The sequence below is a fragment of the Vigna umbellata genome, chromosome 4 (assembly GCF_029865625.1).
Source record: "Vigna umbellata cultivar VRB3 chromosome 4, Vumbellata_1.0, whole genome shotgun sequence".
NCBI classification, from domain to species: Eukaryota; Viridiplantae; Streptophyta; class Magnoliopsida; order Fabales; family Fabaceae; genus Vigna; species Vigna umbellata.
Window position 1 is genome coordinate 5109202 of NC_142168.1, and position 15893 is coordinate 5125094.

The 15893-nt window shown below is 35.2% G+C and overlaps 1 protein-coding gene across 2 annotated transcripts; it reads left to right on the forward strand.

Annotated features, from left to right (window-relative positions):
* Positions 1-9524, forward strand: LOC148199085 (uncharacterized). Of its 2 annotated transcripts, XM_088111531.1 has the most exons (5): positions 1-207; positions 316-415; positions 7928-8683; positions 8779-8913; positions 9004-9524. In XM_088111531.1, exons 3-5 carry the CDS (start codon positions 8624-8626, stop codon positions 9364-9366), a joined length of 558 nt encoding a protein of 185 aa, XP_087967657.1. In that variant the 5' UTR covers positions 1-207; positions 316-415; positions 7928-8623; the 3' UTR covers positions 9367-9524. The 2 variants fall into 2 exon arrangements, with proteins under 2 accessions (XP_087967657.1, XP_087967658.1); XM_088111532.1 differs by lacking the exons at positions 1-207; positions 316-415 and adding an exon at positions 6939-7824.
* The last annotated feature ends 6369 nt before the right edge of the window (positions 9525-15893 follow it).

The window sequence follows — 15893 nt, forward strand, 5'->3', positions numbered from 1 at the left end:
GGACCTACACACATCACAACTAACCAAACCATATATATTCATCTTTATTTATTTATCGTAAAACAACACCAACACTCTCTTTCTTCTCCTAAAATCTGATTCACATCTTCAACTCTGTGTTAGAAAGAACCCCATACTCTTCAAACTACCAACTTTCATCCTCTGCAGAAATTCATTTTCTTAGATAAGCTCAGTGCAACACAATCTGTAAGTCTTCTTCTATTCACAGTATTTACTCAGCACACTTTTTAGTTTGCACATCTCTCTTCCTTCCTTTTTCATTATTTAACTTCTTCAACTTTTCTTAATTATAAGGCTTTAAGAATTATTTCACCAAACTCTACAACATCTTCTTTCTCCAAAGAACCCTCTAAAAGACACAGATGCGAAGTCAGAACTGTCAAATTCATACAAGGTAAAACATTATCATATAAACCTCTCTCTCTATATATAAAGTCATGTATCTACAGCTTCAGTGACTGACTTGCAGTACAGTTTTTTCTTTCATATTTCTATTTTTTTATTATTTATGTTCATTATCCTTTACTTAGTTTAAATTATGGCTAATATTAAAATTATTTTTGTGAGCATCTTTCTTGTTTAAGAATAAATATTTGGAAGAATAGGAACAATAAAGGCATTGAATTTGTTTAAAATTGTTATATTTGTGTGCTTTTTTTATTTGTTTGTGATGCAGGTGACATCCTAAATATATAATAACAATAATCATATATTATATGCGTCAATATCCAAATAAAGAGAACAGCTAGAGTATGACTTGCAATTAAGTACGAAATTACAGTCATCCAAATAAGAAGACAGAATTTTAAACTTAAACAGTTTAGAGTATTCAACACTTCAAGCGTTCAAATAGGAAATTCCTAAGTAGACTGCACTGCAGCATCAGTGTCCTCCAGTTCTTGCTCCAAAGGTATCTCTTCAACAATTTCTGCTCTCATCCAAGTGGATGATCATCGCAAAGGAAAACATACAAAAGCAACACACAACAAAGAAGCAAGGGTGTCGCAACCGGAATCGCGACGGGACGACGACCCGAAAAAGATTGAAACGTTTGGTTTTGAAAAAAAAGAGATTGGAGTCGCCACCATAGTTTATTCTGGAAAACTACGAAAAAACCATAAAATGATAAGGCAATGGTCTACGAAAATGAGATTCGAAGTTCGGGAGTCGGTTACATGTAGGGAATGTATTAGCACCCTACAACGCCTGCCCTAAGGCAATACCTTTAACTAAATATGCGAATATGATGTGGTTTTCAAAATGTTTAACTATCCCTTAAAATAAAACTATAAATAAACAAAATATATTTTTTTAGTTTTTTGTGCCCGACAAGGATTGACCTTGCTCCTACGTATTCTCATTCAGAATGATAAATGAGGGTTACGTAGTTCCTTTTGAAACTGCTTGAAAATTTTGTTTGAGAAATTGTTTAGAAAATTATTATGGATAAATTTTGGAAAAAAAAAAACAAAAAAGTGTGTTTGAGGAATTGTTTGAGAAATTGTTTAGAAAATTTGTTTGAGAAATTGATTGTGGATAAATTTGAATTTTTGGGAAAATGAACCTGACAAGGACTAGCCTTGCTCCTACGTATCTCCACTTTTGATGGAGAATCAAGGATCACGTAGTTCTGGCATTTTGTGAAGTGAACCTGGCAAGGACTAGCCTTGCTCCTACGTATCTCCACTTTTGATGAAGAATCAAGGATCACGTAGTTCTGGCTTTTGGGGAAGTGAACCTGACAAGGTTTAGCCTTGCTCCTTCGTATCTCCACTTTTGATGGAGAATCAAGGATCACGTAGTTCTGGCTAGCAATATCGTTTGTTGTTTTGAAAGTATTGATGTTTTTAGTTTTTGACGATTTTATATTTTTTCTGGTATTTTTATAAAAGACAGAGATAAGGTCTTTAGTGCATGAACGATGCGAGCGATCACACATGTGCTTAATATTATTTTTTATTTTTATAATTTTATTTGAGAAAGAAGAAAAGGTTTTTAGCACAAGGACGATGCGAGCGATCACACATGTACTTAACCTTTAAAATATTTTTTTTTTGGATTTTGATGTAATATTTAGATTTTTTGCGTAATGAGCACTAGGCTGATGTGTATGGTCGCACAAGCACTTACACGGTTTTTTTTTTATTTTTTATTTTTTTGCGTATTGAGCACTAGGCTGATGCGTACGATCGCACGAGTACTCATACGACTTTTTTGTTTATTTTATATTTTGGGTAATAAGTGCTAGGCTGATGCGTACGATCGCACAAGTACTCATACCGATATTTATATCATTACATGTTTTTTAAAGTTTTATATTTTTTTTATTTTTTTTTATTAAGAAAGAGAGGTGAGTTGAAATATCTATGACATGAAAATGTGGAAAAGCATAGGATAAAATTGTGGTAGAAAATAGGATAAATTTATAAACTAAAAAAATGATCAAAACGCATATAAATAGAATGAAAAGAAAATGTGTACCTTGTTGAAGATTTGAAAGATGAAGCAAGACTTTGCTTGTAATAAGTTGTGAGGAGAGATAGATTGATGGTGAATAAGATGAATTTATAGTAGAAATGTGGTATGGAATTTACTATGTATAGAGGGATTAGAAAATAGTAAAATGTGAGAGAAAAATGAAGTAGAGTTTTGGGATGGAATGAAGAGGTTTTGAGAGAGAAGAGATGGATATTATGTAATTGTGTGTGTGAAGTGAAGGGAATGTAGGTATTTATAGAGTTAAGGATGAAGAAAGTTGATGAATAAAAATAATATAATAAGTTGGTGGAAAATTTAGATGAAATAAAATATAATTAAAAAAAGATGAATAGAAAAAGTTAATGTGGAAAATATGTGAAAGAGATAATATAAAAAGTTGGTGGAGAAAGTAAGTGAAATAAAATATAGTAAATAGTAAAAGTTAATGTGGAAAATAAGTGAAAGAAATAATATAAAAAGTTGGTGAAAAATTTAGATGAAATAAAATATAATAAAAAAGATGAATAGAAAAAGTTAATGTGGAAAATAAGTGAAAGAAATAATATAAAAAATTGGTGGAGAAATTAGGTGCGGAAATTAAGTGAAAGAAATAATATAAAAAGTTGGTGGAGAAATTAGGTGAAATAAAATATAGTGAATAGTAAAAGTTAATGTCGAAAATAAGTGAAAGAAATAATATAAAAAGTGGGTGGAAAAATAAGGTGGAGAAAAATGGATAATAAAAAATGTTGATGAGAAGATATAATTAAAAAATGTAAGTGGAATAATTAGAAAAGTTGATATATAAAATTAATATAGAAATGATGTGGAAAAAATAAATGAAAAAAGTAGATGATGTGGAATGAGATGTGGAGGGTGATGTGGATGATGATGTGGAGAGTGGGGTGTAATAAGAGAAAAGGGGTGGTGAGGAAGTAAAAAAATAAGAGATTATTTTGGACCATTGGATTAAGTGTTTAAAAGAAAATTTGGGGGTGCAAAAAGTAAAATAAATAGTATTTTTCATTTTGGTTTTTTATGTTTTTTTTATTTATTTTTGTGATGAATTTTATTTATCCAGACGAAATTGGGTATTGACAAAGGGTGAGCTAGATAAACAAGCAATAATCATATAGTACAATCAATCGATGTCATCATGCTTAGTTACATATAAAAGAACAATTAAAGCATACCCTTTGAACCATGACTCAACAACTCACACGACTCATCTGGATTGGTATAACTGTCGAACTATTGGTCATCTTTGCACTTGCGTAGTTCAGCTGGCACTCCCCAACACTATGCAAGGTAAATCCCCCCATATGTCTATGTCTAAACTCTAAGACTATAGACGAGGACCTCCCTCTACTCTCACCACTTACACTGCTCTCCTCTATTAGAGCATGAACAGTGCTTCGAGTGTAGGGATAGACATACCAGTTCAAAGCTCCATACAGTTATACAGAGCAACAACAACACCCCACACATCACTTTCAATCATCTCACCCTGAGATGTCCAGTTCACACTCAATTTCATCATTTCAATTTGAAGTCACATTATTTCGAGCCACACAATTCAAATATATGGACATACATACATCCTGGCAGTCAAACAACATCAAACAGCTCAAGCAGATGTGGAAAAATATGAAACTCACTGAACCAGGTCTCACAATGCACCAAGATGCAAGACAAGACAGCAAAAATTCGCATAGCACACCACCCTTGGTGCGCTGAGCGAATTTTCCTGACGAGGGGAGTGTTTTTCAGCTAAAATTCACATAGCGCACCCCCTTGATGTGCCGGGCGAATTTTCCTGACAAGAGGACAGCTAAAATTCGCATAGCGCACCTTAATTTGCATAGCGAATTAAGTCGCAGCATACATTAGACTTCAAACCTCTCGTATATCGCACCCAGGTCGCTATGCGAGAACCCAGACAGAGACCAACATCCCCAAAGCTTTCGCTATGCACCTCACTCGCTCTTCGAATTAAATGGGCAATGATCCCAGACCACCACCAGTCACATAGTGACAGGATTCGCCATGGCGAGTCCATAAACAGTGAGCATCACCCTCTGGTAATTCGACAGGGCACCAACTCGCACAGCGAATTACCAAGACAGTGAGCACCCTCTACAGGGTCTCGCTATGCGAGACAATTCGCATAGCGACACTGCATAATCTGCAGAACGTGAATTCTGCAGAACGTGAATTCTGCAGAACGTGAATTCTGTAGAACGTGAATTCTGCAGAATCACACACTCACACTAATCCTTACCATTTTCAGTTATTTTCCCCAACTTCTAACCCTCTTAATTCTTGTATCACACCTAATTAAACTAGTCTAGATGATTATAAACGTTCTTAGCATGATTCTAAAGTGATTACTACCAAGTTTTCAACTTAAATTTCCAAGTTCATTAACCCAAGGACCCAATTTTGATTCTACCATTTTAAACATGACTTTACTCAGTTTTATGACCCTAATCTGTTCTAATTGACTCATACAAGCTAGTCACACTGTCCAATTGCACTCAAGACCACCTATGCTCAAACTCCCTACCTCAGTTCCTCTCAAAGGACCAAAAACAATACTCTCTTAACCTTTTACTCATCTAACATGACTAACACAGGATTTCCACCTCAACCACATCTCCCTAACCCAATTGGTCATCGGAGAAGAATCAGATGTCTGAACGCATCAGTCTCACCTTCGACGTCAGCACATATGACTAGTCACAACTGAATGGACCAGGCCAGGGCTGCTTTATGATCAGGGATGTGCCAACTCAGGTTTTTAATATTCTTCTATCCTACCAATAAAGTGCTCTCAACAAGTCACAATTGATCTCTCCAAATTGTTTCAACACTGTAAACTCACCCTAGACCTCTGTTACTCAAAATCACTATGTCACTTCCCTTGAATTGACCTGGACTACTACCAATTTACTCAGAACAGTGCATACTTACCTTACCTTCCATCTAACCCTCCTTTGACAGAACCGAAACCTTAAACTTATCACATTTGAAATATTGCTCAGTCCAACCAAAACCACAATCACCAATTCACATCATAACAACTTACAACAAATACATTTTTACATGCACAATTTCCAGCATCACAACACCAGCCAATTTATACTCAACAAGTAAATCAACAGAAACATAACAGTTTAATTCAACACACCAATTCAGGATTCAACATGCATATATCTCATAAATTAATATCAAACAAAATAACTAGCTCCCCTTACCTTGAAGTTGAGCAGCACAACCCACTAGAACGCTCTAACAGTACCTCACAGTAAGGACCTAAACAGTGCCCTACAACCACCAAAAATGTGATAGAAATCGCTCTTAGAGCTGGGATGGATATGGAAAACAAACGGACAAGCTACCAGCTGCATGCAACTAGTAAATTAGTATGCCCTAGGTTCCAAAAACAGTGGAGGAGAGGGGAAAACGACTTACCAGTCGGAATGAAGAAAACGTTTGGTAGAAATGAAGCTCTCTATGTTGCGGATGCTTGGGTCACACAAAAATCAAATTCCTACGGTTCTTTGAGCTGGAAATCTAGAGAGAAGGCAGAGAGAGTTTAGGGCATGAGAGTTTTAGAGAGAAGGAGAAATGAAGTTCAGGAGAAGAGAATGGGTTCTGAAAAGCCCTCCTAAAGTCAAATTGACATTAGTTTGATGGGTCTGGCTGCTCCACCTAAGACCCAAAAGCCCTTTGTTAAATTTACATGCCCTTACAAGACATCCTTTGAACTCTCAAATATGAATATGTTGTTGAAATCATAAATAAATTATTTAAATTTTATATGTAGAAAAACACATTATGATAAAAGAAAATTTAAACATACAACTATTAATAAAAAAAAAAGTAAGTAAACAGACTTCATGAATTCACACAACATCATTGACTTTAGACATCCACAAACCCAACCCCACAATTATTTCAATTATTATTTTCTTTGCTCTAAGAAACATTGGCCCAACACTACCACAATTCATCAACACTTATTGAGTGTTTTTATTTTTATTTTTATTTTTATTTTTATTTTTATAAAAGGATTAGAATTTTTTAAAATTTTCTTTCGGGATATTACATTTCTGGGTATATGATCTAATACGAAATCTTACATTTCTGGTATATGATCTAATATGAAATGAAGCACCAGAGAAAACCCAATTAAGGTTATGACAAGGTAACAAGTACTTTTAATTTTTTATTAATATTAATATTTTTATTTATTATAATAAAATAAATAATTAATATAATACAATAAAAATTAAAAATTAAATTTTCAATCTTAGATGCAACAAATTGTTTACTTCGATTTATTCATATTATACAATTGATCTGGTTTACAAATCATAATTCATAAAAGTTATTAGTCTTTGTTTGTAACGATCATTTAGCACAGGTAACTAAAATCATTGTTTTACAACTTAAAATAATATTTTTTAATTATATTTATTGAATTTTCAATTAAAATAATAATATATATTATTGTATCATTAAAAAATTATAAAAAGAATGTAATTATTTTTAAAGGATATAAAAGTTTTAATGTTTGGCATGATATTAATAAAAGAAAGTGATGGAAATGTAGAGAGTTATTTATATATGGGAAATGATACTTGAACAATCGACAACATCTTGACACGGGACAGGTGTCAAAATGCTAGTGGTCCACATGGAAAATGGTTTGAGAATTTTTAATGACGTGGAAAGAGAGTTTGCAGAGAGGTTTGAAATTTCGGGGTTTGCATTTCCAGATTTCACATTTTGAATTTGGGACATTGGTAGAGAGAGAATAAAAGATTGAGAGAGAGTGGGAACCCTAGAGTGAGAGTGCGTCTTCCTCCGACCAGCCACGAGTGCCGCCGGAGTTCGTGTTCTTCCACCCAGCCAACCAGTTCCGATTGAGGGTCGCCGTAGCTCCAGCTTTGGCAGACGAAACGAAGACGACATCGTCTTTTCTCCGACCCAGCCAACTTAGGGCGCGTTTTGTGTCTCGATTCCTCCCACCCGCTTCCTTCCCTGTGTCGGACCCTTGCAGTGGCCGCCTGAGTGCCGCCGGAGCATCGTCGTCGCCGGAGTGTCGCCTGAACGAAAGGAATCGTGAACGGTAGATAGAGTCCCTCTTCTACCCTCCGACCTAGGCAGACATTGTGGTTTTTTGAGGTAGTAGCGTGTTCCCACTTGGTTCCTTCCCTTGACCAGCGCGGTGCCTTGTCCGTCAGAGTTCAGGGTGTGGAACTATTGTCCGAACCCGTGACCCACGGAGTGTCGAGCGTGACAATCCTTTGTGCGTAGGTGTGTTTTATTTGATTTGTAATTTTTTAGGCCCGATTTTGGTAACGTTATTTTGATGGTTGTGGTTGATATATTGTCTATGGTTGTTTTTGTGTTGGTGTAGTGTGATGGATGAACTTGGTGAACAAAGTAAAGGTCGAGATACAAGGAAGAAGGTATGTAGGATTGTATTTGATTTGCATACATTTATTGTTTGACTGTATTTAAATAGTAAGCATGACTTCGTATGCAGTTAGTGTTTAGACACTACTACAAAACCAAGATGATAGGTCTTTTGAACGAACGGTTGACTTTTGAGCAGAAGGGTTACATTGAGAATACTGTTTTTGGTTGGCTGTTATACTTGCCAGGTTGTATTAAGATAGGTAGGAATTTGTTATCTAAGTTATGTGGTCAATGGGTAGATAACATGAGTGGGTTTTATTTTGGTGACAAAGTTATTAAGTTTACTAAATTTGATGTGTGTTTGTCGTTAGGGTTGCCTATTGTTGGTGAAGTGATAGATTTAAATAAAGTTGGGCATCGTAGTGTTTGTAGGGAGTACTTCCCTGAGGGGAAAGTAGATGTGAGCATGGTATATGACTTTTTGTTAGAGGAACATGAAAATTTTTTAATAGAACATTTTTGCAGCTTGTATATATTGGTAGGGATATCAGAGTTCTTGCTTCCCAATCGAAGCGGAGTACTATTTCCAATTCTTTTTGACCTTGTTTAGGAGTTGGGGTGTGTGGGTAAGTACAATTGGGGCAGTTTAGTTTTTCAGTACTTTGTTAAAAGTGTGTGTAGTGCTTCAACAACAATGAAGAATGAAACAAGCAAAAGTCATATTCATGTTCAAGGATGTGCTTACCTGTTGCAGGTACATGTTTGTTATGTAATTATTAATCAAAGACAATGATTTGTTATTGTTTTCATCATTTTTATTGTCAATGTTGATGGATTAAAAATTTGCAGGTATGGCTTTGTCACCATTTTGTGACATCGAAGTCCATTTATAGTACACGGGTAACAAAATTCCCAAGGTTGTTGAACTGGATTGATATCAATATTGGGGATAAGTTTATCAAAACTACTTTGGAAAAGGGATCGGTGAGTAGTTGTTGATTATATGAATGTGTTGGTGCAAAGTAATTTATGATTTCTGTTTTTATGAAATAAAATTTGTTAATGATATTACAGGTTGTTATTGATGTTGGTGTGTCCAAAGAGGAGCTTTGTTATGGTATGGTGAAAGACGCTTGTGAGAAATTTGGTATTTCATTTAACAAGCAAAATAGAGGATATAAGGAAAAATTAATTTTTGTTGTACAAGAACAAACACAGGTTATTGCGGACATGAAAAGTAGTATTAACGATTTAAGAAAGTTGGTTGAAGCAAAAAATGAAGATAAGGGTGAAGATTTTGTGGAAGAACCATTGTGGGGAAGTGAAGATCGTTGTCAAAGTACACCGGTTCAATATGAGCAGCAAACCCCGGTGTTTGAAGGTGGTTTTGAAATGCAACAAAGCACAATGTATGATCGTATGAAAGCACAACCCTGAATACGGCTTAAGAGTGTCGTAAAAAGAAGTCCTTATACTGCAGATGGTAGAAGAAAACAATGAGTACTTCAATAAGTTGAATTACATTAGAAATTTAAGTGTTAGATAATGTTATGATGTTTGGAATCTTGTTCAAAAACTTGGTTGAATTTTGAAAACATTGGAATCCTTTTTTGAATTGTCATGATTTATTTTTGTTGTCTGTACTGGCTTATGACAGAACCAAGGAGGAACATAACTGGTACCATAGGCAAAATACAGGTGCAGGAACAGAACTGGTACCATAAGCAAAACAACAAATTGGGTAAAACGTTTTGCACATGAAAGTCAATTAAGTACAACAAATTGAATTTCAACTGCGAAATATATTTCTCAACAATGTCTGAAATCAAATGTGATGTGCAACCAATACATAAATATGAAATGTAACAACAAGTGTTCTTTCATCAATATTTCCCAACATTCTACAAAATGCCTAAATCTTGCAACACTTGATTCCTCCGCACGTTGTCCACATCCAAAATCCATTGACAAACATATTGCTCCCTAACTTGTTGTAGTTCTTACTGCAAAGACAATAATGCACAACACATGAATCAAATGCAACATTTGTATGAAAGATCCAGAACATATAAATTTGTACAGCTTATAGTTTTGTAAGTGGGCATTGTGTTTCTTTTGTATTTCTCAATGTCATCCCACAACTCCATAATTTTCAAAACAATTACTCCACAATCAAATCTACAACAAAACAAGTCCAACAACACAAGTATGATATTTAACATATCAATGATATAATAAAATATTATATTTACAAAAATCAACATTACAAACATACTTGTTTGGTTGGATTGGAGTATACAAAAATCAACATTACAAACATACTGGAAAAAAACATACTCCCTTTATAAATTTGTAATTACAAAGTAAACATCAATTACTACACATACAATGACATTGTCAATCTTTTGTCGTTCTTTTCTTTTGTGCCCAAAAGAGTCCAGTGCAAACATTTGCAGTGATGGAATCTTCACAGCGTAGCACCACTGTGACACCCGGACACGGAGACGAGGGCGGGGAGTGACGCCGGTGCAAGAAGCATGGTGCAGGAGGCACAGACAAGGAGCGGCTCCTGGCAGCTTCGGGTGGAAGGGGTACATGGATGAATCGAACATACACCGGAATGAGAGGGATCAGGAGACTGTGTAGGTATGGGACTATACAGTTGAAGGATAACTTAAAGGAATTGATTTGACTACAAATATCACCAAAATGCATTTACTTTTCGGTAGCCTGACTCATAAGAACTCCATGGTTAAGCGTGCTTAGCCTAGAGTAATTCTGGGATGGGTGACCTTCTGGGAAGTTTTCCCAGAAAGTGTGCGAGTAAGGACAAAGCACACTAGAAAGCCTGGTGGTGCTCTGTGGGGGCAGTCAACGGTCCCTGTGAGTTGCCGGGACGTTACCAAAAATTTTTGATAATAGAATTGATGATACAATTTGAAAATGGTATTTCCTTAATTCCCCGATTTTTTAGATTTTCTTTGAATCTTGGGGTTTAGAGATTACTCCGGGAATCTTCAATTTTTTAAAAAAAGGGGAGCAACATACCTTTTTTTCTCTGAAAGAATTATACAAAAAGTTAATTCCTGCGGATAAACTTTTTGATCAAAAAGCAGTTTGACTAATTTCAACCATTTTTTTTTTAACCTTGCGGAAATAAGATCCTTTCTATTTTTATAAAAAAAATATACTTATGAACTTTTTATAATTTATTAAATTTTAGATACTTGTTCCCGAGAAATGAATAAATTCGAGCCCCATCATGTACTATTTACATCATTAATCCCTTTCCTGTCCCCAAAACAAAAAAAGGGGGGGTCTAGTGGAACAGAAAAAAGGATGTCAAGTCAAGAGCATGTTCATTTCTAAAATACTAGAAAAAATGGCGGATATCAGAATCCACCCCTAATTGAATCATGTCTTTCAAGCCGCACGTTGCTTTTTATTTTTCGTTTCAAACGAAGTTTTTTATAATCAATTCGGTCCCCCGATTGAATCGGGGGCAAACGTCTACGAAAAGATCGCTTGGATTTAATAAAGAGTCGCTTAGATTTTTCCATAGTTTATTTATTCCTATTCCAAAAATAACATTGATTTCAAGAAATATAATTATAATAAAGGATTGGTTTTTTTTTTTATTGTTCTTTAGCATATGTTGTTATATAACGACGGGGACATCGACATCATTTTATCAATTCCAATCAACTAGGCAGGTGTATTGTGTTGATTCTTGTTAGTAATCTATCTAGAAATACTGCTTGATTCCTTATTTAGACTCTTTTTATCACAACCAGTACCTTCCAAAATAACACTTACTCGGATATCTTTACCCTTGGACATGACCCTCCTTTGGGTTTTTAATTAACTGATAACTCTTTTCGGATTCGAATCTAAGAAAAAGATGAAAACAACTAAGATAAAAAAGAAGAATTCGAAAAATGATGAAAGATTTCGTTCCAATTTAATTGAATCTAGTACAAAAAAGATAGTACAAAAAGAATACATGGATCTGGAACTATATTTCGTTTCAAATTGCCAGTATTTTAGTTTTTTTTTAAGTCTTTTTTATGATATTGTTGCCCCAACCTATCCATTGGATTTCTGCTTTCACTTTATTTTTCATAGGAATTGAATTATTAATTCAATTCCATTGAAGCCTGGACCAGATCCCGAGTTTCACTCCGAATTTGAATGAGGCCAATTTAATCTTTCTTCTTTCTCTTTCCTAAAAAAAAAAGAAGAAAAAAGAAGAGTAGGTTAATTACACATATTTAATATATCATTGGACTTTTAATCTTCTTCACCCCTTCCCGTGTCAATAACTAAAATGAAAAAAAGGGGAATATCAATGCATCTGGAAAAAAACGATTGATCTCTATCAATAGACCCGCCAAAGCCCCGAACCATAAAGTACTTACTACTGGTGCCACGGAAAGATATGTTTTTAGATCTCGCATTTCAAATCCTCCTTTCTTTTTATTTTTGAAACGAAAAATAAAAACCACTCCCAACATATCTATAAACATCCAAATATAACTAATCATGAAATAACAAAAAACATAATTCATGTACTGCATTTCGTAAAAATGTAAATAAAAATAAGAACTAACTTACCTCTTTCCTTTTAAACAAGTCCTCTATTTTATTTGACCTTAACTTAAGCGAAGGTCAATTTATTATTCGCGGGAAGACAATGTGATGTGCACCGTCCGCTAAACCCAAACGTTCAACCGCCCATGGCTAAAAAACAAATATTAACCAAAACGATAATCATATAATAAACAAATTACAGTCACGTGAAATGTAATAAAATTTTAAAATTCTTACCTGCAACACTGCAACATTCCCACTAAGACCTAGGTCCCTTATGTCACGTTGCCTTATCATCCTTGAAGCATTTCCTAAACTATTTACCACAAATGTGTGCACAGCTTTTGCCCAATTATATTGGTACAAATTATCGATGTTATCTAATACTGTAAAAGGCATGTTACTAACTGCCTTTGAATGTCTAGGAAAGTAGAAAACAATAAAACACACTAAAATATACAAACGACAAACACCATCAACATCCATGTCATTATTTTGTATTAAGAACTTTATCCTATGTATGACATCTTTTAGAGTGAACGACTTTGACGAACAACATCAAAGTTATCATCAAAATTTACATCTAAACCACTAACACCCAACCCTAAACCCATGCAAACATCGCCAACTGTAAATGGTACCATTGTTTGCTTCAAAATAAAACATTTGTTGCGGCAAACCCAACGTCTAACCATTTCCTTGAACAAAGGACTGCAGAACTCAATTGCTCTGTTCATATAAAGACACCACTTGAATGGAGTCTCCTCGATACGTGTCCTATCACTTTGGCGTAGTATAAAATTAATGTCGACTATCGGTTTTGTGTAACTCCATGCCCGCAACCGCAACTACAATTCATTTTCAAACAATAAAACCATCATAACCTCTTTTCAAACAAAGTTATAAGTTTTGATAATATTAAATATACTTACATTCTTGTAACCTTCTTTTTTTGTGCAATCCATGACTACCAATCCAACAAAATTACAAAAACAATGTAAGATTAACAAACAACATCTATAAAAAAATATAACACTACAAAATGCAATAGACTTCAATTATATGTCAAATTGTAAAGGATAAATAAGAAATGGACAACCAGACAATATCATTTATTTATATCAAAGGACCTTCTTAAAAACCCAATTCATCCCACCAGTTTTATTTCATCTATTAACTTATCAAATATCTATATTACAAGAAAAGCAAAAAAATTTAAATTACATTATTTTTGGAGGTCCTCTATTCCATAAATTTTGGCACTTGGGAGAAACATTTTCAGTATCGTCAAACCAAGAATGTTTATGTTCTCATGTCCATAGTATCAATCACCACACAATTTATTTGTTCAACAAATAGTATTAACAAACCACCAACATCATACATAAATAACATTCCACCGCCATCCAACATGTCATATTTGTACAACTTACAAACACCATATCATACATAAGCAACATCATACATAAACAACATCATACATCTATTATAAATTCATTCCACTAAATACAAATAAACCAACATTTAATGAACACATCTGGCAGTGGGAACACACACGAAGAAAAATGTGTGAGTTGGACTAACAATCCCGAAAAGTCTTCTTTTTCGGCCTCTGTTCAGGCGACACTCCGACAATGCTCCGGCGACACACCCGGAACTCCGGCAAACAAGGCACCGCGTCGGTCAAGGGAGGAAGAGGGACTCTATCTACCGTTCATGATTCCTTCTGTTCAGGCGACACTCCGGCAACAGAGATGCTCTAGTGGCACTCCCACGACCACCGCAAGGGTCCGACACAGGGAAGGAAGCGGGTGGGAGGAATCGAGACACAAAACGGGCCCTTAGTTGGCTGGGTCGGAGGGAAGATGATGTCGTCTTCGTTTCGTCTGCCAACGCTGGAGCTACGACGACCCTCAATCGGAACTGGCTGAGTGGAAGAACATGGACTCTGACGGCACTCGTGGCTGGTCAGAGGAAGACGCACTCTCACTCTAGGATTCCCGCTCTCTCTCAATCTTCTCTTGTCTAACCAATGCCCCAAATTCAAAATGTGAAAACTGGAAATACAAACTCCGAAATTTCAAATCTCTTTACAAACTCTTTTCACATCATTAAAAATTCTCAAACCATTTTTTATGTGAACTAACATTTATCCTATATCAAAATATTATTATGTTGTTCAAGTATCATTTCCCTTTATATATAACCTATTCTATATATTTGTGAAAACACGACTGGATCAGACCTAGGCCTAATGATAGTGATAATAAATAAAGGTTTAATACCTCTTTTGGTCCCTCGAAAGGGGGTAAATTTTCAATTGCGTCCTACGTTTTTTTCGATGTTCAATGTGTTCCTGACTTATGAAAAAAATGTGCAATTAAGTCCTTTTTGGTAACGACGTTAATTTTTTAACGGGCCAGCTAACAGGGTGGACTGAAGTTTTGCAACGTGGCTGTGTGAGGGTAATACGTGGCTGTGTAAGGGTAAACGTGTAATCATAATTTTTTGCGTTTGTATTTTGTTTGAATTAAGAACGAGAAAATATAATTTTGAGGTTGTCGTGTAATCGGAATAGCTTCCTCTTTGATGGAGATGTTCTTCTGTAGCAGCCATTTTCCTCAACCTTCTCAAAACCCTTCGAATCTGCTTCTTCTTTCTGGTCCTCCTTCTTCGTTCGTATTTTCTTCTCACTCTTTCTTCATTTTCCATCTATAATTTCTTGTTTATATTTTTACCAGTGAACGAACAAATGAATCAATGTTCAGTGGGAAAACTTCTCTGCTTTTTTCAATTTGCATTCAATGTAGCACTTCACTCCCATCACGTCATCTTCATTTCCAACCGCCAAAGATTGGATTCCAAAACCCTTTTTTCTTTCGCAGGTCACCAATCTCTTTGCTTTTTTTTTTCCTTTTCGTTTCTGCTAACTCGCTGTTTCCAATTCACTATGCAGATTTCAGCTTCAAGAACATCCTTATTTCAAGACACTTCCTCCACAATGATAAATCCCCAAATCATAATTTCTCTGCAACCCAAACCCTAACCTCTGATTTATTAACCACAATAATATACACACGTTTACCCTTACACATTACCCTCACACAGCCACGTATTAACCTTCCCAGACACGTTGCAAACTTCAGTCCACCCTGTTAGCTCGCCCGTTAAAAAATTAACGCCGTTACCAAAAAGGACTTAATTACACATTTTTTTATAAGTCGGGAACACATTGAACTTCGAAAAAAAACGTAGGACGCAATTGAACATTTACCCTCGAAAGAGCAAAAGAGGTATTAAACCATAAATAAACATGACCAATGCTGACAAGCACTCTACAGATTTAATAATTGTGTCTAACAGCTGTTTCGACG

Excerpts from the sequence above, each read along its gene's own strand:
- LOC148199085 (XM_088111531.1), top strand. The coding sequence starts at position 8,624 with ATGAAGAATGAAACAAGCAAAAGTCATATTCATGTTCAAGGATGTGCT. Across the intron at positions 8,684-8,778 it reads GATGTGCTTACCTGTTGCAG|GTATGGCTTTGTCACCATTT; the intron begins GTACATGTTTGT and ends AAAAATTTGCAG. Across the intron at positions 8,914-9,003 it reads CTACTTTGGAAAAGGGATCG|GTTGTTATTGATGTTGGTGT; the intron begins GTGAGTAGTTGT and ends ATGATATTACAG.